This window comes from Cyrtonyx montezumae, unplaced genomic scaffold (genome assembly GCF_038088225.1).
Source record: "Cyrtonyx montezumae isolate F1298 unplaced genomic scaffold, pur_monq_1.0 scaffold_18, whole genome shotgun sequence".
Lineage (NCBI taxonomy): Eukaryota > Metazoa > Chordata > Aves > Galliformes > Odontophoridae > Cyrtonyx > Cyrtonyx montezumae.
This window is the reverse complement of record NW_027071914.1, coordinates 12,892,657-12,917,227: the sequence shown is the minus strand read 5'-3', so window position 1 is coordinate 12,917,227 and position 24,571 is coordinate 12,892,657. Positions and strand designations below refer to the sequence as shown.

Sequence of the window (24,571 nt, the reverse complement as noted above, 5' to 3'; positions counted from 1 at the left end):
GCACCCTCAGAGCACAGCATTTAAAGACACCAAGCTTGCAAACCACGTACTTTTAAATTGCTTTTTATTGAAATGTAGTACATTAGCAAACCCTAATAGGTATACACTATTAACATATTGGCATATACCACGTAACTACGATACAGTGTTATACTTACATCGAAATAGGTCAGGGAGTTCCAAGTGACCCTCCCAAGGGCCGAGCATCCCCCCGCAGCGACCAGCCCAGCATGCTGCTGTTTTGCACACACACCAGCAGTGTTTGTGATTTCGTTCCCCGTTTGCTGCTGTGCCCCAGTCCCAACAGCAGCCCCGGATTTCTCTGCCCTGTTCCAGTGGATGTGGTGCATAGTCGGAGCCGTGGCCAAAAGCAGGTGCTCCTGGGGAGGGCCTTTGGGACGTGTTTTTGGGCTGCAAAATCTCCCTCCAGTTACACCTCAGCTTTGCAGTGAAAACACTCTAAACAGCTCTAACTTTTAACAAAACCCTACACACTTCTTGCTTTGCAGGAATATGAATGCTTAATTATTAATCTCTGGGGAAGGAACTATTTGAGGGCAACGCTTTATGCCATTGGGCCTCCACACCTGGAGACTGTGGGTGTTATTGTATAAAGAACCAGCAGGCAGCCCTCAGTGCACAGCCCCAGCACCCAGCTCCATGCAGGCAGTGCCAAATGTGCACCTGAGCAGCAGCCCCCACCCCACGCATTCCCTTTGCCCATTTTGGAGGCGAATCCAAGAGCAGGCATCACTTTTTTCTTGATTATTTCCAAGATCTTTCCAAGCAGTTTTCTCCTGATTTTCCCCCAGTGCAGGTAACTGGAGCATCTCTCAGCCCTCCCCTGCAGCCAGGCAGGGAAGGAAAAGGAGCAATGGGATTTTAAATTTAACAACACGTGTGCAAGCTGTCATAGCACAGCATGCACCCTTCTGCATGGCTAAGGCTGGAAAATGAGGCCACACAGATGTGCAGCAAGGGGTGATAAGGAGCTGAGCACTGCCTTGGGGAGATGAGGACCTTGCGGCTGGGAGCAGCACGGCAGTCCCACCTTAGTGCCTTAGTGTGTGTGGTGCCATGCAACTTCCCTTGTTGTGAAAACCAGATGATTATTATTGGAGCAAAAAGATGTGTTCTGAGCAGTTTAGCTAATGCTGTAAGTCAGCTCAGCCCTGCTGCCCCATCCTCCCTGTCCAAACAAAAACAGATGCGCAGAAACCCCATAGGATAGCCCTAATCACATGTACTTAACTATTTGTCTGTCTTTGGCTTATGTAGGATAGCTGGCTATTCCTAAATCACCCTCACATGCCAAGGCAAGCATCCTAGAAGCAATGGGGCAGCGCAAACAGGCACCAACACATGAGCAGGGAGTACTCGTGAGTGGCATTAAGTAAATTTTACCATGCTTCAAATGTAATATTTAATGTTAGTAGTATAGATAAAAAAGCACACTTACAGTCTTTTTTGCCAGTTTTTTTACTGGCAGTTATCCTCTAAGAACACAAGCAAACCTCAACTTTACAAATGTCTTATGGGAACATGCAGAACTTCCAAAAACAGGAGATGTGGAAAAGGGAAAGGGACAGTGCAGTTTGGGTTTAGATTGCTTAGGGAAACATAAAAGGGTTTTTTGTACGTAGAAGTCATAAAATTAATGTCTTCTGATAAAAAACAATTTTTTTTTAACCTTAGAAAACCATTTCCCAAGATACTGGCACTACAGTTCATGGTAGACTGCCATCTACCTTACATCTATGAAGTGACTCCACCATACAAAGCACCACTGCAGTAGAACAAGAACAACGATGCTCACCAAGCTTTTTTTTTTTTTTAAATGTACTGATTAATATTAAAAGGAACATCTCAAACTTACCAGCACAGCTCAGAAAAATCTCCCATGCTGCTGTGCTGCCTCTTTCCCATCCTAAATACAGCGCCAGGCACGGCGCGTCCCAGCACGCACGAAGGGATCGGTTGCTTCAACCAGACTTAACGTTTCCAGTGTTGCAAGAACTTCCAAATCCACAACGTCCATTACACAACCGTCAGCCCCAGCTGCCTCTCAGGGAATCACTCAGGTTGGAAAAGATCATCTATAGTCAACTGAAAGATGAGACCTTCACATCAGCACGTCAGAATCCCGTCAGCACCATTGGGAGGCAATCCTTATCCCCCATTCCTCTGAAAAGGTACTTTAGAAGTAGGGAGATTTCATCAAATATAGATGACGTTATTTATTAATTTGCCATTTGAGGCTCTGTAGTTGCTAACATTCATTTTAATTTCCATTGGCTTTTGAGCTGTCCTCCTCCACTCTGGTGCAAAGCTGTGTGCTTCGTTCAAAACAAACCCAACCCCATGCTGAGGGAAGCCAAGCAAAACAGGAAACAGCACGGGGAACTTCCCAACACAGCCCCAGCACCGGAGCAGTGCCCAGCAGGGCAGCACCCAGGGGTGCCCAGCACAGTGCACCCCGAGTGGCCGGCAGCGCTCCCACAGCTCGCTCCTTGTGCCTTGCTGGTCTTAATGCCAGGGCTGCGACCACCCTGCTGTGGCACAACGCACCTCTTGGGTGCTTCTGCGTAGGGAAAATGCACCATGGTGAAGTCCTCTGTGGCCTTGGGCAGAGCACAGAGTATCGCATCCCACCAAGCCCAGCTAAAGCAGGAGCCACAACACTTCACTCTGTTTAACTGCAAACCCCTGGGCACGGCTTTTTGCAAACCAGCTGCTCAACACTGACAAAAACAAGCCCTAAAACACCCTAGAGCAACGGTGCTTTTGATTCCGGATGTTTCTGTTCGGAAGCACCCTGCCTGCTGCTGCCTGGCAGATGCAATGACGGAGTCAGGGCTGCTCAACCCGCACCCCTGCTCCATGCACACAGCAACAAAGCAATGCCTGCTGCCAACCAGACTGCTCCCCCGGCAATGGGGCTCCACATCCTCGCTGCTTGGGTGGGGAAGGCGGCACTGAAGTTGTGCTCTTGAAAAGCCTGGGGTGTGAGCACCCTTCTAAAGTTGGCTGGATCACAAGGAAAGTGCACGTGGTAAATGGAAACGTGGGCATCATGAGAAAAGCCTCTCTGAACTTCATACCACCCCTCCTCGAATTACCAGGTTAAATGAAGCTGACACACAGCAACAGAAGTCAAAGCACTCTCTGTGAATAGGATGGTTTCCTCATTTTGCAGAGCCATGTTTTCCTTTTTCTCCTAAACCTCTGTGTTAAAGACACAGCTGAACCACACTTCAGGCAAGGATGCACATTAAACAGGCCATTATACAGTAAAAACAAAAAAAAAAAGAGCAGGGGAAGATCCTCTGCTTGTAGCAAAAGCTGACAACGCACGGCAGGGAATGCCTTACCTACCTTTCTTTTTGACTTACAGATTTCTCAGGTTTCCTGTATAGATGAAGCTATGTTTCATACTACAAGGACACAAACGCATTTCTACATCTACAGTAACTGAGACTGCAATGGAGAAAATGTTAACGTTCATCAAACAGCTCCGCACTGTCCAGGAGGAGCTCTATGGATGTCTAAACTCAGCTTTCCATCTCCACGTTACACACTTGGAAGCTTAAAACCAATCTTTATTTCCCCATTGCTTCCAGCACGCTCCGGTAAAAATGGATTTTTCCCGTTCAGTCCCAAAGCAGTCGCTGCTTTCCTTTATTCCTCTGCTTTCTGCATTCACATTATTGATGTCAGTGGGAAAGGGCAAAGCTGAGAGAACCTGTTTGTTGGTTAACTGCTGCAGATCTCTGTGTAAGAAGAGGATAAGAAGCTTACCTCTTTTCTTCTCTGCGTAATGCCAACATGCTGGCTCTTTTAAAAAATCCCAGTGAAAAATTTGGTCGATTATTTTTTTTAAACCCCTCCAAAGAAAAAAAAAAAGTGAGAAAGAAAGTGAATTAGATTCCTGCATATTTCAGAAAGTCTAACGGTTTTAAGGTAGATCAAGTGCTGGTTCTGTGAACGTCCTCTCTGCAGAAAGAGACTCATGTGACTGGAGCACACGGAAGGACCAAAAATGTATTCTGTGTAGGCCACTTTTCTCCTGCTTCAATAGAAATGGAGAAAAAAAAACCCTCAAAAAGCGGAAGCATCAAGTTCCTTGAAATCTGTCTGCAAACACGGGGCCTCTCTGCTGCACGACATCAGATCGGCGTGCTGTCGCCCAGGGGTGAGCAGGTCGTTGGAAACTCAGCGCACTTGGAAGGTCCCTCTTGGAAGGGGATGTCTCACAGTAAGGTTATGGGTTGACCAAGCTATGTGGAGTGCTTTTACCAGTCACTGGCCAGCTCCTTTCACAACTAGTTCCCTTTCTGACGCTGCCCAACAATTTGGACCGTTAAAACCAGCATACGCCTATGGAGGAGACGCAATTGCAGTACAAAACAAACTCTCAGGACCACCACAAAGCCTCTCTGCACCACCGAGGCTGGGTCCACGCAGCTCCCATGCTGTTACTCAGCAACTTCCATCAGACAACCTTGCTTGTGCTCAGAGGTGCCACCCGCAGAAACCGCCACAGCTGTCTTCATCTCCGTGACCTAGAAGGCAGGCTCGTGTTCTGGAAAAAGCAGCTCTTCTTCAGACAAAGGAGATCCATGGAAAGAGTACACAACAATAGGAATGAGAAATGAAAACAACAGAAAGAGGGCCAGGAAGGAATGCGGATTCCTTTCAGGTTTTGTTCTCATCATACATGTCCAAAGCGGGCTCGATGGTGGAAAATTCGCTCTCGTAGACCAGACTTCGAGGGGACAGAGAATTGCGATGAAAGAAGTGGCTGCCTACAAGAGGGAGAACAAAACCTGGTTAGGGACAGGCATAAGAACCAAGCAAAGCATCCTTGTGTGTGCGTTCTGACCACAAACACTGAATGTGTGGACAACACCGACCCCTCCTAACACAAAGCAACAACAGTTGTGGGGGGCAGATGGTAAAGGAGAAAGCATAGCCTGCAAGCTGTGAAAATGCAGGAAAATCACCATCTACTTCAGTACCACCAGGCACTGAGGTGCACCAGGCTCTGATGGCAGGGCCAGGCCTACTGCTGCCTCCTGTCACATCCCTGCTCAGTGACAAAAATTGGCTGCCGAAGGCCTGGATGAGGCCACACGTTGTCTTCTTCCACAGATTAAATATGCTCCATCCACTGTGCCACGCTGAAGGCCTGGCCATGGGGCTGCAAGGTCCCACAAGCCCACCAGGCCTGGCACTGCAGTACACCTCATCTCTGTCCCAATGTCTTCGCAACACATAGCTGATGTTTCAGACCCCTCCCACCCATCTGGAGGTGCTGCAGGGCTTTGCCTCCATCGTGCTTCTTCCAAGCACTGCTTTTCATATGCATGAGCAACCCCTCCATCAGCAGTGCTCCAAGATAACACAGATCAAGTCAGAGCAAGGCTGGGGCAAGCCCGAGGTTCACACTGCGCCTTGCTGTTGCTTTACAGCCTCACAGAGCCAGAAACTTTGCTGGGTGCCCTGTGTCCTGCACTATGCACGGCAGCAATCATCTGGAAAGAGGCACCAATGCATTTGCTTACTAAGAACCATAAAGACCTCTTCTCTTGGCAACAGCAGTGACACTCAAAGCGAGCACACATTGCTGCTGACAGAAGCTTGCTCTTCAAGTCCACGTGTGTTTTGTGAGGAAACAGCCCTGCTGGCGTACACAAGGTTCCCTCTGGAAACATCTATCAGATCAGGCCCTCAGCCAAGGTATGTCATTAGCTGGTTTCTCGATCCCAGCAGGGATCAGCTGGGAGCAAAGCTGTTTAGATTACAATACACCCAGCACCCACATGAGCCAAACTCAAGGCAACTGAAGAGCTTCCAAGTTCATCGAGGAGGCACTCAGCAAACTGGGTACCTCCACCTCCAGGCATCCGTGGAGGAAGGAGCTTAGGGGCTTTCAGTTGGGAGAATTAAGGTGCTTAACTCCTCCCTTCTCTGACAAATTCTGGGTGCAGCCCACGCCATTCTAGAACAAAGAGCTTACAAAAGGTACAAGGGAAGAATCCAGATACCACGGTCCTCAACACAGCTCTTCCTTCTTTCCCACTCACCGCAAAGAGGCTCAGAAAAGACAAAGTCATTCCTCCGCCATTCTCACTGAGAACTGAAAGTTCTCAGAAGTAAATGAATTCATTTTTGATCACACAGTTGACAGAAAAGAAATGAGCAGTTACACTGTGCAAGAGCACACGTGCAGGTGTTTGGAAGAGGAGTACTACGTTGGCACACACTTTGTAGAAACGCTCACTGGGGTATCACCAAAACCCACCTTTTAGATCTGAAACTTGTCCCAAAGCTAAAGGTTTCAATTGGGCTGTGCTTAAATGGAAAAAATAAAGCGTTGTTTGTTTTTGCTTTTTGTTTTTTAAATATTGACTTGGAACGATGACCTCCAGGTGGATCATCCTCTTCAAACAAACAATATCAAACAAACAATAAGCAACCCTACTGCAGAACTACAGCAGATAAAACTGATTTTGATTTGGCTCTGTGTTGCAGGTGAAGACCATCTAATTGGTGATGGCCGAGTTGAAATAAGCTCTGGGTACTGCTTGTTTCAAACCCTTCTCCACCCACTGAAACCTTTCACACTGAACAGCCAATGCTGAAACAAAAGGGGTTCTGAAAGCTCGGCGCTGCTTTTGTTTTCAGTACGCAGAAATCAAACAACGGATAAGGAAGCAGATAGCAGCACTCATTTCCTCTGCACGGGGACACTTCCACTCCAACTGCTCCAAGGGAGAGGTTTCACCAACAGGCAGGCAGGTCATCTGACAACAACTTAAAATTATTCTGAAAAAGAGTCCTCTATGTCCAACACCTCTGAAATTCCTTATTGCAATGGTTTTTTTGCTTCTTGGCAGCAGAACTGTAGCCCACCCACCTCCAGGAGGCTGCACACAGACTCAGGCTGCTTTGCTTTCGTACCACACGCGGGACACATCATTCAGCCTTTCTCTAAATGCATCTCTCCCCATTATTTTTTGTTCCATGTAATCTTTTTGACGTTACTCCTTTCACCAGGATTATGGGCGTGCTAGACCACACCTCTCAACCCTTTAAAGAAAAAGGGAAGTATGTAATCTACCTACCTACCTGTAGATGAAAGACATTCACGAAACAGAACATGTCTCTTTGCTCAGTTTGCTGAATCAGATATACTTTTCTTAATGCTTAAGTCAGATCATGATCAGTTTCCATCATGACCAGCACCATATGGCCAACCAGCAACGAGCAGGGCTGTTCCCATACAATGCTTCCTGACCTCCACAAGGAGGGCAGCATGGGCAAGACACCAGAGCACGCCACAGCTCCCATCAGCCTGCCAAGGCTCAAATTCCAGCTGCGGTTCGGTGCTTTTTTTTGATCAGTATCATCACCCACATTTTTCAGAGGGGGAAGTGGAGTCAGCAGGGCAAAGTGACCCAGCTATGCTCTTCTTGTAACCGAAGACAGAAGGCTCAGTGTGCACTGCCCACAGCCACCACTGCCATCCCTCTTTGCTGCCTGCCTGGAAGAGCCCAGCAGCACAGGCTAGCTCATTTGCTGGCTGGGACATGCCCAGTGTTCAAAAACATGGCATTAGTCTAGTTAGATTTACTGAATAAATGTTCTTTAAGGTCAAGCAGAAACATCCACAGCTCCAAATTCAGCTTCTGAATCTGTTCTCCCATTGTACACTTACAAAGGCAGATTAAGATTTATCCCTTGAGCACGGAGAAAACAAACAGGAGGTCTGCGATCAACTCTGATGAACTGAAAATGAACTCCCTGATGTCCTTCACCACTATCCCTCATTATATAGTTGGATGAACTTTCCAGATAACTGAAGTTTGAAAACAAGCCCACTAGCCTGGAATTCATCCCTGTCCTAAGAGGCTACAGAAGCAGGCATAGCTGAAAGGCCAAGAATTGCAGACAGCACTGCAGATGCATGGGTAGGAAGCATCAGCTGATATTACCTTTCTATCCTGAAATGCTCAGACACTCTCAGGATGGAGAATAAGGGCCACCCAGCCATAAGCTGTGGTGGCTCTGCAGCCCTGGCACAACTTCTCATGCAGAAATACAACCAGAACACTCCATCCCAAACAGTTCAACACGCTCTCGGTTAAGGCCAAACTCACCAATCATACTGCTGGTGTGAAAGAGCTGAAAATACACAGCTCTTATTTCACGGCCTGTACCCTAAACCACGCTCTCCCCTTTTCCCTCCATGCTTTGGCAACAAGCTCAGGTGACAGAACACTGCATTTTCAAGGAGACAGTCTTCAGACACCATATGGCTGAGGCTTCTCCATTCATCTGTGACTACAACAGGGTTTTCCAGGCTTTCAGTACACACTTATTGCACTGCTGTCTTCACGTTTCTTTCCAACTTTCACAAGGACACAATGAGAAATAATTGTATTAAATGTACTGAAGCTATCACATACTTCATTTCCAATTATAAAAGCTGCCTTCTCAGCCGCAACCTGCTGGACAAATAAGAATTAAGCAACTAGTTTAATGTATACTTTGGCTGCATTCCTAAATCCTAAAAGTGCCTATACATAAAAAATAAAATTAAATTCTGTATTTCCCAGTGCATAAAAAAAATTAAATTTTACAGCAAAATTGGTTCTCTGTGTTCATTTAATTAAATTAGAAAGTATTACAAATACTTACACCAGAAAAACAAACAAAACCCACTTTCAGGCTTTAACTGTATCAGCGCTGTTGTCCTCACCCATCTCTTACCTTCCCCCCACCTCATTAACCCCAGCATCTGGCTGAGCAGCAGATGTGCATGCTTTGACTGTTGGGAAATTACTCATACACCGATTGCTTAAGTGAACTTGTGTGAAACAGCCTGAGTGAGGACAGCAGATGAGGGATGCTTTCCTCACCAGTTAAAAGAAGTGGCAAGAAGAGACAAGTCTGCATAGAGTTTCTGTCTTATGGTAAAGACCACTATCAGTGCTTCACACCCTAAACTGATCAGCAGTTAACACCACAGTGGTATGTGAGGGCTTCAAAGACAACAGGGGAGGAAGCATTACTTTTTCACTAAGTATTAGGAAGGAAGAAGTGGTTCAGATTAGCTTCACTTTTAGCAGAAAAAGGGTGGGGCGTAAGTAGCAGACAGAGAAGGTTTATGATTTGGTTGTCAGGAAAATCTATTGCCAACCTTCAGCAGTGACTGAAGACAGAAATGGTACTGCAGTCCTCCAGTGTGGCACGGGAGAGTTTCAGGATAAAAATGTTATTTCATATCAAATTCCAGCTGTAGTGAAGGTAGGTCCATCACACACCTTTTCCCCCTCCTAAGCTGGCATCGAGCGATCGCCGGTTATACCAGTTGGTCAATCCAGTGCTGGGTAAGAATGACACTGTGTGAGATTTCCACTTGTTAACATTTCCCAAAAGGAAAGATGATTACAGATCTGCAGAGATGAAATCATGTAGAAGACAAAACAGAATTTGCAAGAGTCTGTCAAACAGGACTGACGCAATGGCCGTGAAAAATAAAACTCTCAGAATTAAGATTTCATTATTAAAGTTCATTTATTTCTTCACTTTTTTCCTTAATACAAAGCTTTGGCATCAGCAAATTTTATGAAAAATAGGTACTAAATAAACGCTTGTGCTGCACGATCGATAAATGAAGCATAAAAATAGGTGTCTCTCCCCAGGGCAACGATCCGGAAAGCCTCTTCAATACCATTCTGCTCTGCGGGGCACAAAAAAAGGTACAGAATATTTATGTTACAGTTAGCACTGCCAATACTCAAAAAATAAAATCCTGCAAGAGGAAGTTAGTGAGAAATGGCTAATTACACAGGGCTGGAGCACTTAAAGAGACCTACTCCATTTTGCAAAGCTTGCCCTTCCCATAAAGAGCCCATCAAGCAACAGGCAACAAAAGGATTTGTGACAGAAAGTAGAAATGCACCTCCCACAGGTACCACATTTAGTGGATACTACAGACTATAATCCCTATATCAGCAGAACAGATTTATGCTTGCCCACACAGCACTATGGAAGACAACTGAAAAATCACACGACAGTCATTTCTGGTCCAGCTTGTCTGAAGGGAAGCACCAATGAGAAAACTAAGAAACTAAGAAAGAATGAGTGTCCTCAAGCAGTCTGTTGAGTGCAATTCTCAAGCATTTAAAATGAGAAGTCAGAAGACTGGTCAGCTCTATCCACACAAGAAGCAGTTGCAAATCATTGCCTACATCTCTCTTTCTCTCTCCCCCTCTCCTAACAGAAAAAGTAATAAAACCATCTAGATATCTTCTTTTCTCACTTTTGGAAGAGTGCTCACAAAAAATCATTTATTTATTCTCTAAATAAGAAATGACTCAGAAATAGAGGCAGGAACTGTCAGAGGTGATGGATGGCAGCAATTCCTGCTTCTGCTGGGTGAATTCTGAACATGGGGATTTAATGACAGACCCAACGCTTACTCAGACCAGTGATTAGAAAAACAAATCTACACATTCTCATTCCACCCTCCCGCACCTGTACCTTGTGAGATTTCCTTACACCATTCAGCTAACTACACGTTAAGGAGTTCAGATGTTACCTTGGAACCTACTGCTGAAGGCTCACATTTGAGAAAGGCAGAAAAGGCATTTGTCATTTTGAAAGCTGCATATATATATTAATTATATATATAAACTATATCATTATATGTATAATATATATTAATTCCTTGTCCTGTTCTCATGCTATTTCTCCCCAACATCACCCATGACACACACCCACCAGAAACGTATAGAAACAGCCAATGTTTACTTACTCATTAGCATTCAAGCTAGCTGTGGCTTTGATGATCATGTAGCAGAGTGTAAGGGCACTGAGGAGGCCAAAACTGGCAATAATAAACCATTCTTCTGTTGACAAAGGAAAGGGAGGAAATCACTCGTGGGAGAAGGCTTATGTCAAAGCGATGCCAACATTCCCCTCAAACACCAGTGGTGGAAGGCAAGGGGCTTCTAAGCCACGAGTGGCACTCGGAAGCGAAGCAGAAGGAGGTTAGCCACAGAGCTACTGACGGGAGAAGGCTAGCAAAGAAGAAGTGGAGAAAGGTGTGGAAAACAAGCACGGCACAACATCATCTCCTGGCTGAGCCCCAGGATTAGTGATAAAGAACCATTACTTTACAGCGTGAAATACAGGAACGAGGGAAACGTAATGAAATCTCAGTTCACCCCCAGGTCAGGAAGAAGACTGTCATGGTTGGCTGGGGTTTGCTGAGATGTGTCTCTTCACAAAGGTATACCCCATATACTTTCACACTTTACTTGTGTCTTCACCCCCCTCCTTCCTCAACAAATGTCATATTACTTTTAAAATAAGATAAGATCACTTATTCCACAGTAAATCAACTAAAATTTTCCGTGTGATAGACAGAAAGGCAACAGGAAAAATAATTTCAATGTTAGTATGTAAGCACAGACATTAAAAATATAAAGATGACTATTAAAGAATGTTCACTATTCAAAGTTCTCTCTCCTGGAGATCAATTTAGCACACAGTAATACGGTGGAATACAAACACCTTTGCTGAATATGGCTTTTGGTTTCACTCATACGCATCGAAGAATGCATGTGTCATCCACAGAGTCTAAACATCTCAACAGCCTTTCCTAAAGCTTTATTTGATAAACATTCTCAGCATGAGCTCTTGCTGGTATTTCTTATTTTAGCCTGGCACCCCATCTGTCAAGGTAAGCGCTATGGTTGGGAACAGAGAGCAAAAGCACCTTCTGTAAAACCAAGCAGTTGAAATTGCAGTTGAACTACAGAGCTTCCCATCCGTGACAACGAAAAGAGCATACACACAGCCCTGGTGTCTGTTCAGTACAACTGAAAACACACTGAATGAGAAGCTGCACACTGCAGGCCAATGTGATACACTGGTTTGGCAAAGAGTCTAGATTTCATGTTTGGATTATTCCTTCTCCCATCTAGACATTTCTGGTCATGGGCTCTGTGCTTTGTGAGAAGTTATTTTAGCAACATTTACTTTGCTCAAGTGTCTGAAGAGACACTCTGTAATGGACTGCATCAGTTACACTGCTTTCACTAGCAGCAAACAGTGACACTAGCTTCAAATCTAGATTTTAGATGCACATAAGGGAAATACAAGGAGAAAATAAGACTGAATGAATTCTATTTTTGCAGTTCAGACAGAACAACAACTACTCGTGCATCAAATCAGGATTCCACTGCATGCAGAAAAATGACGTAATTCCACAACGTACTTGTTACAGAGCCATTATACAATAAAAACTGCAGGTAAAATCCAGTCAGTGTGTATTTCCCACGCTGTAAACTCTTATCCATAAAAACAAGAACCACAGGAACAGTGTCCCGAGGTCCTAAGACATTTGGGCAATACTCAAATGTTGGAATATCCAATACACGGTTTTTCTTTAATGCAAAAATGTTGTGAGGACTGCAGAAGTAGTAACTGGTGAAAATGTTTACGTGTGTATAAATTACTGGGTGTAAAGTACTTTGGAAATGGTTTTGGCCATCCAGCTTACAGCAGTCACTGAATTCAGGAGGGCTGCTCTGCTGCTGTTTTAGTTCACCCACTGTTCTCTGTGTGCGTTTCTAAATGGATTCTCGATTAATAATGGAAGTGCTGGCACTGCTGCAGGCAGTTTTTCGTTTCGATACGCAGTGCCCAAAAGACACTGAGGTCGCCTCTGTTTCTGCAGGAAGACCTTTTATCACAGCCCTGCAGCACAGGGGAGTGCAAAGCAAGAGCCTCATCCCAGGAAAGCCATAGAACTGAAACGGAAGCCAAAGAAAACTTACTTGTCACAGCAATGTTGATCTCTCCTGACCTCGGAGTGAGCTCCCCATCCTGGGGAAGCTGTGACATCCCGGAGGAGCGCAGGGGCTCCAGGCTCAGGGAGCTGTCGTTGGTGAAGTCGCCGAGTGCCGAGCGCCTGCTGGCAGGCTGGCTTCTGCTGAGCCTCTCCATGTCAAAGGCCACATTATCTGTGCATGGCATGTTTGGCTGAAAGAAAAAAAAACAGCAATCCCACGTTACAGAGTGGAATACTCTGCACGGAATGAACCCGTATACTGAGGAATACACTTTGTTCTGCTGCAGCAGCTCAGCTACCTTTGGATCACATTGTAGAAATGGGAATGAGTGTGCTCCTCTCTTTTGCCTTTACTTCTTTCCTCAAAAAAAAAAAAAAAAAAAAAAACCCACTGCTCCTACCTGACTGTTTTTACTTATATAGGAAAGACAGGAAAAATCCTCTTTAAGTCTATCCCCTTGTGAATCAGTCAACAAAAGCAGTCCTCTGAATTTCTATAAGCCAAGGGCTGGGTAAGGCACAGCCAAGGAAAGGCTGCCAGCCTCAGCCATGGCATTCTGCAGCTCTGGGCATGGCTTCAACATGCCAGCAGATCTACAGGAAACCACAGTAAGAACAAGAGCTTAGAGAGAAAACAAAGGAAGGCTGAAAGAGCTGAGAAAAGGGAAGATTATAGAGAAACGCAGCAGACTTGCAATAGATTAAGAAAAATGTTATAAATAGGAACACAATAGAATATTTTTAATGGTCATCCAGGGAAAGAAACAACCACCCAAAAACTAACTGTATTAGTAGCACAAAAAGCCTGGTAACAAATGACAACACAGCCCCACACCCTTTTGACTAGGAGCAGTGGAACACCCTTCATCCTTTCACCCCTACAATTATTCCTTCTGCTCCAAATCTCAGAGATGGAAGGGAAAAGAGCTTGTCCAGTCCAACTTACCACAATTCCCAGGGCCTTCAAAATGTTCAGTTTACACATTGGACACGTACAGTGCTCACTCAGCCACGGGTCCACACAGGCTTTGTGGAAAACATGCCTAGGAGAACAGACGAGGCACATATATAACTTGCAAACCAGCATACTGTGTCACAAGGACTACTTCAGTGCACTTCTAGATTGTTTCTGTAAGTCAGCAGGACACACTCTAGGATTACCAGCACATTGTAAACTGCAGTAAGAAAAAGAAATAAAAATCTGAAGCTCTTGCCACCAGTTACAATCTCAGTTTCAAGGCAGAACCTGGTCCTGAATCAGGGAGGAGGATCACGGATCCACCAGAAGTCATTTCCATTTAAAAGTCACCACAGACATACTTAGGTTTGATTTTGTAAGTGCTTTATAATTAGCACGTCTAAGTGAAAAGAACAAGGTTTTGAAAGGCTTTTGCCTACCATTAGCATTGCTTGATATCTGTAAGGAAAGCATGTCCATCATATGCTGGTCTCAGGAAGCCAAAACCTTTCAGAAATAGAAATGGCAAAAGGAGCTTCTGTTTGCACAGCAGGAAGCTCCACACTACACAGCACTCTGAATTGGTTCACACCACCTCAGTCACATACATGAATACAGATGTAACTGCACTGGGATGGATATAACCCAACGGAACACAGAAGGACTATGCAGACTGCACCATACCTACACTAAAGAAGTTATATCTTTCATCCTTCTGGCTTTTCAAGGTGCACAGAACGCTTCAGCACTTACTCAAGAATAGAGTATACACTGGTAGACTTTCAGTGTGATTCAGACTTAGAAAATGCTCATGGCCATCCAGGGTAAACAGCTGCCTATGATAAGAACAGGCACTGCAGAACACGTTGGACTGCTCTGCCAAGCAAATTTAGCAATGTATCCTATGGCAGTGCAGCAATCACAAAGAACAGGAGAGGTGCACTGCTTACAGTTCAAAAACTTGCATAAAATTATATTTTATTTTTCCCATTATTAGCTCTTAGCACATTCCTTTTATTACTCACAAAACTTCAACCTGTGTTTAGAAGCCCTGGGTGACAGAAAATGGTTTTAAATCTTCTGAAACACACAATGATGTCATTTCTCCATGTTGGGCACATTGTGGCTTTCAGTTGTTTATGTTTCCTTTTAAAATTCGCAAAGGCTGTTTCTGAGAGCAGGACAAAACTGAGAACAGCAGACATCAGGACTCCACCGAGCACGAGAACAGCTTTAATATACTGTTATCAGCTCATCAGTGCTGCAGAAGCACTCAGATCAAGGGAAGCAGGACGCTGATATGGATGCCAACATGCATCCACTAAATGTTACAAGTTCTCTTCAAGTCATTAGCAGTTTGACAGAGTTCAGTGCACCAGGACAGTTCAACTCTTTTGGCAATGTCTTTGTTCTTTGCTTTTAGCTCCTAAACCTTCAAGGACGTTTATTAATGCGTCTCCAAAAAGAGCAGTGCCCCCAAGGTTATTTATTGATTTAGATCAGCGTGGCTCTGCCTACTGCTTATGCTGTATATCTATTGCTTAAGCAGCTTGCTGATACCATCATCGTGGCTCAGGCTTTGTCTGGCTTTCTCTTACAAGAGTTAAAGCAGTTATGCAGCAACTAAGAAAATAAACACACAAATTATTGTTAAAATTAGTCTGACAAAGCAAGCCCTTGCATTTTCTGCCATTGTAAACCTCCATCTTCATCCCTCTGTCACTTGGTCAATAGCAAGTGACCCAAGACCATAAATATACCCAGCTCCCAGCGAGCTGCCCTCGGTCACAGTGGTGGATGATGCTCCTGTGGGAGCCATGAGTCTGGGAGCAGAGTGTGACACAGCTGCAGCCCCAGAGCTGTACTACCTGGCCAGCAGCAGGGCTGGCAGCACTGCAGAAGCCTCCCATGCGGGCAGGGCACCCACCAAGTGAGCTGCAGGTATTTTTCCACTCTGTCAGCATGCCCAGGAAACACCATAACCCTCTGAGTTCTGCTGTGAAGCCTCACAAATGCTTGGGATCACAAGGGGCACAGGGACAGCCATTGTCACTGGCAGCAGAAACACTGCTGGAAGGACAGCAGTGAGTGTCTCTTTGCTCTGTTTAAGGAACAGATTTTGCAGCAGCACAGAATCAGACACATGTGAATCTGGCTGAGTCACTTCTACCACTCACTGCCCCCTTTTTGCCCAGTGCAGGAAATACTAAGAATCTAGCTTAACACTCATTTATTTTAACATAGTCAACATTCAGCCTTGTCCAACCAGCTTGCTGCTTTTTGCCAGATGTTCTCTACCTTGTTAATTCTTTCTGCACTGCAGTCTTCCTTCCCAAACCATCTCTTGCCCTTTCCAATGCCCTTCTCTGTGCTTTTCTCCAGCTCATCACTTTGTTGTCCCCCTCCCTTATCTCTCATCGCTATCTTTCCTTCACACTGCCTCTTTCCTGATCGCTCTCTACCCGGTGCTCCATCTCCCAGATGCAGTGTGATGCTGAAGTGGAACAATCTGATTAAAGAACACTAGCCAGGAGGATTGACTTCTGCTAGATTCCTTCCAGTGCTTGCATAGACTCACATTATTTTAACTAACATAATGACATCCACAGAAGACAGAGCTGCTTTTCAGGACTGCAAGTCCAGGGAAGAAGGCTGCCTCATCCCCATGCACTAAAAGCTGTAGGCAAGGATGTGATGATCCTTTCAGGTCCCTTCCAATTCAGGATGTTCTGCACCTATAAGCTGCTTGTACTGAGCATATTTCTTTCTGAAGAACAACATGAATGATTGCAAATTCTGCAGCTGAGTTTCTGTCATTCTCATCAGCTGTACATTTGCCCAAACCAGACATCTCTCTGTAGAGATAGCATGACAGACTGTACTTAACTGGAGAGAACAATTCTTGTATCAAAGGGAAACACTGCTTTTCAGCCAACATGTCCGTGATTCCTACTGTCTGATGATAATAGTGTCCTCAAAACACACAGTAAGAAGGACTGCTAACCGCCCATTTGCTTCCTCTTGGTTGAGCCCTTCTCTTCATGAGAAATTTATTTTCTTATCCATCTTTGAGATTCTCCTGTACTGTTTTTTTTTCTAGTTATTATTTTTACACTACCTTTGCGTGTTGTACCAAAAAGGAGAGGTTGAAATGTCAGGAAGTAGAAAGGCCTTAAATCTCTGAAACATGACTTAAGGAGAGGCACCTCAGCACACTGAAAAGCTCTGTACGCAATCTGAAATTCATCTAGCTCATATCTGCAGGCACTGGTTGCCCCTTCACTCATTCTACAAGTATAAAAACACCTTTTAGAAAGTATCCATCTCAATGTTCCATCTAACCAAGACAGGTTTGCGCTTAACTCAAAGCTGAAGTGAAACAGATGAAAAGTGAGATTTCAAAAAGAGAACTAGAAAGTGAACATGAAAGTCACCGTACAGCCTTCAGCAGGAATGCAGTCAGAGCCTTCCCTGACCTTAGATTCCTTTGAAAAACAGAATGGAAAAGGATCTGTGGAAAAGGCTTGATGGGGCACTGCAGAGAGGGAAGCTGTGCATGGGCAGCAGCCAGGCACAACCCCCAGCTGTGAGCAGGGGGCTCTGCCTGCAGCACCATGGCTTGCAGCAGGCGTCTGAAGGAAACGGACTTGTAAAATAAATACAGAAACATCCTGGTCAGAAGGTCTGTGTCATATCTGCTGATGCTAGCAAGAAATCTGCTGCTTGGGTAGTGCTGGGCACTCATCTAGTGAAGCAGCCTTCAGCCCCCATTTTGCCCTGTGCTCAGTGGTAGCAGATGGTTCCCCATCAGCTGGGGGCTCTCCATGGGCAAGGACCCCTCGCTGACTTCTCATCAGCACCAGAGAAGACAGAGGAGTGAGATTTGTGTGCTCTCACTGCAAACCCTTAAGCCTGACAGTACTACCCCCAGTTCCAGAAGAAATGCAGCTTTTTTCAAGAGGCAATTCATCCATTAGCCTCATGGTTCAGAGCTGGTAAACAGTTCCCAGAAGATTCTCCTCTAATTTCCAAATCTTCCTCATAAATGAAGGACTAGGGCGTAACTCACACACACTTTACTTGAGATCACAATATATGACATAACTGTCTGAAAACTCAACAATTAGGGTATATTTTAACGGGCAGAAGGATAAGCACTTACAGCATCTCTCGAAGAGCAAATATCCTATAATTCAAGAACAGAAATGAACTGAAAACCTGTAGACATCAAAAGAAGGGCATAAAAGAAATCGCTAGGTTTTAAGCACCAGTACAGAGTATGCAGCAAGTAGCAGTAGTCTTCAGGCCAAGAATCCATTTCACTGGAGAGACCAAAGACAGATTACACAGTAGCTGATCGATGTCAAATGAGGTATGAAGGTTGGAAAGACTGCATTTGCCCCTTGCACCATTTCAGAAAGCCACAGCAGCACTGCACAGACACTGTACATAATGCTGCTGCACCTTGCTGGTCACACTTGAGTTTGTCTGCCTGCTGTTCAACCCTTAAACCTGACCCAACCCCCAGATACAAACAGTTTCACTGCCAACACCTGAACCACTCATCTTCAGACCCGGTTTCATACAGTCTAAAATAAAATGGCTGTTATTAAGACAGGAAATATCTAACATATACAGTGCATGTTTAACATGAAATGAAGCAAAGGAGCAAGAAGAAAAGAACAGTTTGCAAACAAAGCAACTCTACTAGCTTACTTGCATGGTAAAATGCGAACAACATCATTCTGCTTGTAACTCTCAATGCAGACAGCACAATGATCAAAGTCTGGGTCTGTCTCCTAAAATGAACAGAATGAAAATCCAAGTCAAGAGCTTAGTCTGAGACAAAGGTGAAAGTAATTGTAATCAGTACAAGAACCACGTTGTGTCAGAGAGGATATTACCAAGAAGGTACAGAAATGATGACAGGGTGGTTACATCCCAACACGGCTCAGAGATGAGAAGCATCTCACACGTACAAAACCATTCCCCTTCATTTGGAGCAGGAAACTGATCATTTGAAGCATCAGCTAAGGCCTAAGATATTTACAATATCCAGTTGTATTCTAAATTGCAGGGATTTTCCTAAAGGAATCACCACCTCAGCTCTGAGGTAGAAAGAAAACGGCTTTTTTGTTTTTGTGGATTAGCTTTTTGGGAATGCCGTGTGCCAGCAAGCACACAAAACCACTCAGTCACAGTTGCCAGATGGAGCACAAGAAGTAGTTAAGTGAGAACCCCCCTGAAATGTACAGACTTGCAGCACACAGCAATACTACCAGTTACACAAAACACCGTGCCGTGCGATAAGCAGCCTCCAACAAGGAAGGCAAGGTCGTAATACCAGAGGAGAAGGAAAAAACTGAGAAGTAAACTGCTTCCTCTGACTAAAACAAAACACGATGCCCACATTTATCACGTTGAAATATCATTATACCTTATCACCCTTCTTTACTGTCCTGGTTGTCAATTTACCGACAGCTTTCTTGGCAGCATCTCCAAGGCGACGCTAATGAAGTGACAAAGAAGAGAACACAAATTAGCTCTGATAATCAAGCTTCATTACTGCCCTTTATAATGACTTATTTGGGCTCGATACTGCCTCAGCAATACACACTGACAGTGGGCCAACACTGCAGACAACAGCGTAAACAGCAAAGCCCACAGTTAGTGATTTGTCAGGAAACAAAAAAATCCAACAGCAGAGCACAGGAACGCACTCAGGGTGTGGGCATACAGCTCCACAACACTCACCCAGCACGTGTGATGAAGCTAACCAAACCCAGCCTGCAGTACAGGAGATGAAGCAACGTGCCCCCCAGGGATTTCTGTCATCTTCTTTTCCTAGTGCTTTTTATTCAATGTGCTGGAACATATTCTGTTCTCTTAGGCTTGAATTTTTCCCCTCCCCGAGCACAAGCTGATCTCGTTCTGAGACCAAACACATCCTCAGTGTAACCTAGTTCCTGTGCCCTTACCCGAAACCAGAGCTACCAGACAAAGCAAAAATCTGTGGGTCACGAAATCCGAAAGATTTGATTCAGACTTGAATAAAGCTGAAATGAACGCTGCTTTCAATATTAACCTCACTCTGACTGCAAAGGCCAAGCCATTTTTTGCTGTTTACACAATGACCACTGCTGGGTGCACGTTGCCCCTCTGTGTGCCCACTGCCCAGGCACTGAGCAGCACAATGCTCACACCTCCTCATGTCAGGATCTCAACATCGGGTTTACATTTACTGGAAGAAAGGAAGTTCCCCTATTTCAGCACAGGAGGGGTGAAGGATGAATAGTCTGCTTTTGAGAGAGCTTGATTCTAAGAACACAAAACACGCATAGCAGAACCCCCCGTGCAGCTCAGAACAAGCACACACTTCTTGTGCCCACATACCTCCCATACACTTGAAAAACCAAGTTCTTCAACCACCCTGCTCCAAATCACACGCCTCCTTTCTTTCCATATAAGCTAAGAAGGCTGTTATTATTTGAGAAACACAGAGGCCTCTGAGGGTCACTAGAATTGGGTGTATTGAATTGAGGTCACCAACTGTACTAACATTATCCTGGAATTACATAAGAATTCAATTTTTGTTGTTATCTCCACAGAAAAAAAACAGCTCCTTTATTTTATGCTTTCCTTTTAGGACACCAGTTTGAAAAACACACACATTGTGTGTCAACCACCACACTGTACCATCCAGAACGGAGGTGGGGTGGGGAAACTCTATGCCTCCTCAAAGGAGCATCCTAACTTCCACACGTGAGAAAGCAGTCAATATAAGCAAATCTAAGCTGTGCATCCCAGAACAAGCACGTGAGCTTGAGTACTTAATGACACAACATGACACACCAGAACACCACTGAAGCAATTCTCACTGCACAGCCAAAACGTGACTGCCAAGAAGGCGTGGTGGGGGCTTTACCCACCTAAGTCACTAAGGGTGGCACGTATAATGAGCCATACTGCTTATGTTTGTACTAGGTGAAGTCTTAGAAAATATGCTCCTCCTGAGAAAGGATTCATCTCAGCAAAGCTCTTCCAAAACACATATTCTCATATGGAAGGAAATCTGCTAAACAGCAACTTTCATCTCCATTTAAGAGATCCACCTTTTCCACCTTCTAATTTTAACAAGTGTTTTGAAATGCTAACCTTGGGGATGCCAAGGATTTGCTATTTTGTTAAGTTAGGGCACAGGCACGCAGCCCACGCTTGCTTTAAAACCCACATCCACCTCAGTGGAAAAAGTGCACCAGTATATTCAAAAGGGTTTCATACCTCTGGTGGAAATGCACAAGAGTAACCATGTGAAATACCCATCTCTACAAAACACAGCATGTTTTGGATGTTTTTTAATCATTTCTTTTTTAAACAGGTGCCTCTAGCCATAAGCTATGATCTTGTTTTTCAGTTAAAACAAGTTATTTCCCCACTAACGGCACAGCCTTCTTTCTGAGGGAGCTTTCAAAGCTCTTCAAAAAACAAACCAGGGCTGTCGCCACCTCCTCATTCAAGTTTAATAAGCTCAGCTTTTTAAACCGCATCAAATTTTCATCGAGTTTCTCCTGACCTTTTGTAAAAATCTAAAGAAAGAAGGAAGGTCTCAAAAAAACCCCTCCCCACAGAGCAGCTGCTTTGAAATGTTTGGAAGAAGCCCTGGACCACGCAGGGGACCCAGCAGGCACAGCTCAGCACTGCACAGATGCCCGTTGAGTAACAGTTATACTTCAGTGTTTACCACCCCATGGGACTGCACTAAGTACCAGCCATAGGTTGGTCACTTCAGAATGACATCCTTAGGAAAGTCTAACAGGACCGACAGCATCAGATGCTATTTCTAGAAACTAGAAAGGAAATCCTTTGTTGCAGTTGAGGGTTTGTAAGTCTGCGTTTGTCTTAGGTTTGACAAAGCACTGTCAAGGGCCAATAGTGCTGCCCCACAGTCTGCCCTTAAGGGTCGGTCCTAAATCGGAGGAAGGGGGATGCTGGCTGGAGGTCAGCAGCTTTGTAAAGCTCCCTTAACAGAGATGCACAGAGGCAAAGAGAACACAACAATTTTCGTGCTCCTTAGCAATAAAAGCCAGGGCACACTACTGAGACTGCAGGTCACTGAGTCCACGTTAGAAGTAAATGTTTTACGAAAGCTTAAGCCGTATTTAAATCGATGACTTTGTTTATTCAAGACCTTTGAGTACGGGTGCAATTAACTCAGATCTAAGTTCGTACAATAAAGGTGAAAAAGAAAGAAGATCAGAAAGTCATGCTGGACAGAATATTACTCCATATGTATGACCAGGAGAATCAGACAGTCCTTATCAAGTATCATCTTAAAGTTAAACTTAGTGCAGATCTGTATCTTAGTCTTCTTACTCTAACATTCATTAATTTACAGCTTGGGAACATCATCTGAATTGCCTTGCTTATTACTAAAGCTATCCTTACTAACATAGATGGAATTAATAACATTAGCTCCTTGCTTTGCCACACCACATAATCTCATGCACAATTTAACCTCATCCCCCATTCCCAATGTCTTTTCCAAGAAAGGAAATCTCCACAGAATACTTTATACAGCAATATCACGTCCTGAATTTGGAGAGGAAAAGAAAAACATGCTCTTACCTGATTCCTATCACGTGCACTCGTGTACCTGATCTTCTGGATGAAGTAAAATATTAACCACGCTGAAGAAATTATCATCAAAACAATGAAAGATATTGACACAAAGACTAGGGAGCCCCGACTGAAGTTTTTTAGAGGAACGCGGGAACCCACTGCTATGGCCATCAGGACAGAGATGTTCTTTTCCAAATAATTCAGGATCTCCTTCACTTTTGATTCTGTAATCATCACAGCAACGATGTCTCCAGTTCCTATAAAAAAAAAAAGAGAATAAAAATTAACATCTAAAATAATTAAGATTTTCCATATGCAAAACCATTTGAAAATAATTTCATGTCATGTATGGCATTCTGGGCACTCAGCTCAAGGCTCATCCTTCCACCCAAGTTTTCCACGCAGGGCACTGACATGCCAACTGTTTGCAGCTGCACACATCCTAACAGGTAACGGTGCTCTCCACGTGGTAACCACTGTGTGCAGTCTGAACAGATCTTAAACAGTACCTTTGCTCCAGACTGGGAGCTGTGATTACTTGAATAGGGAACTTAGAGTAAAAACACATTTGGAAGTGGAGTGGTGTCAGTGTACACAGAGCAAAGCTGAGGGAGCTCAGTAAGTTCCCCAATGTGGTTATGAGGATTTCACGCGCACAAAGACTGCCAAGGACCTACAAATCACAATTCCAAAGAAGTAACAAAGCCACAGCTTCTACCCCCACCACTTCCCATAGAGGTGGAAGTAAAGCAAGCAAACCTAGCTAGAAAGTGGAACAGAAATTAAAAACTGAGGCAGAAATGTGAGTGCTGGTTCTATCATCCATCCAAAGACACGCTTAATAAAGTAGCAAAAAGCTCCTAACAACAACAAAAAAAATAATGGCATGCCATTCTTCATCCAGATCTGTACTGAAACCCCTTCTCAAGATCTATTTTCAAGATGCTGGTGAAGCCTGCTCATCTGCTCCCACCATCTGTTTGCTCCAATTCACATTCTCTTAAAGAGGAACAGTCAAACGTGGGTGACTTCAGCACTGTGGTTCTGGCTTTGAAGCAGATCTGAGTCGGAGAACTTGGTTTGACAGCGAACAGAAAACATGAGACCCTATGTTAACAGAGGGGATTTCTTCTAAGCCCTTTAATCAGAATCCTATTTCTAAGAAGTTACTGTACCCAGAATATGAAGTAGAAGACTAAAAAGAACAGAATCTTTGAAACTGAGGGCACAGTAAGGCAGGGTGACAAGTCCAAAGGTGCACATTTCCCAAGAGGGGGCTTTGCTAGAGCTGCATAAGTCATTTAGGTGTTACTTCATTGCTCCTCAGTCCCTGCCCCCAGTTCTCAGAGAGCACTTCCCAACATTTGCCTTAGAGCTGCCAGAACACTCCTGACTTGTCCAGCTGGAAAGGCTCTGCACTTAATGACAGACAGGACAATATCTTTCTTTTTTGCTGTTTTGAGGTGCTGTATGTAGATGCAGCAAGTGCTCCTGCAGCTCAGATGATTCAAGATCAACCCAGAGCCCATAATTCAACCCTGCCCGATGCTCTCCCCAGGCGTCACTTCATTTCCTCTCATCTCCTGATAGCGAAGACTGGTGGAGAGATTGTTTTCCCCAGAGCATATGTTGCACTATGCTCCCCCAGGAGGTATTATTTGGCCCACGGCACGACGTTCCCATCCAAGTATCAGTCAGGAGCTCTCAGTGCAGCATCCTGACGCGACTCACACAGCCACCCGAGGAGCAAAGCTGACTAAGATTTTCTGATACCCGTCCAGTTCTGTCTGAATTAAAAGCTGAAGCCTCCACCTATTCTCTGCTGCCCAGGGAACGTGACAAAGCTGACAACCTGCCACACGTTTTATATAAGGCCTGGTGGACAGGGAACCTCTGGCATCACTGCAAAGCCACTTGCATTCCAAATGACTCAACAGCCAGCAGCCCAAGTGCTACTGCTGCTCCTGACCCTGTGAGAGCCAAGGAGAATGGCACAGAAGGAAAATAAATTGCACCTGCTTAACATCCTGACGCTCAGTGGAAACTGGGACTTGGTTCATCCATATTTCTGTCAGGGGCATCACCCTAAATAATTATAGCAGGAGTTCCCTGCTTGAGAAGAATTG

The 24,571-nt window shown here is 44.6% G+C and overlaps 1 protein-coding gene across 2 annotated transcripts in view; it reads right to left on the bottom strand.

Moving 5' to 3' along the window:
* Positions 1–3,894: 3,894 nt before the first annotated feature.
* Positions 3,895–24,571, bottom strand: part of RNF130 (ring finger protein 130) — a 35,245-nt gene continuing 14,568 nt past the window's right edge. Inside the window, exons 3-9 of one of the 2 annotated variants that reach the window (XM_065734750.1) lie at positions 22,452–22,702; positions 19,264–19,335; positions 18,543–18,625; positions 13,815–13,911; positions 12,855–13,059; positions 10,826–10,919; positions 9,570–9,748 (exon numbers count right to left, since the gene is read on the bottom strand). In XM_065734750.1, coding sequence (XP_065590822.1) covers positions 9,733–9,748; positions 10,826–10,919; positions 12,855–13,059; positions 13,815–13,911; positions 18,543–18,625; positions 19,264–19,335; positions 22,452–22,702 — 818 coding nt within the window. In that variant the 3' untranslated portion in view covers positions 9,570–9,732. Of the gene's footprint in view, positions 4,806–9,569; positions 9,749–10,825; positions 10,920–12,854; positions 13,060–13,814; positions 13,912–18,542; positions 18,626–19,263; positions 19,336–22,451; positions 22,703–24,571 lie in introns of those variants that run through there. The other variant, XM_065734751.1, reaches the window with a different exon arrangement.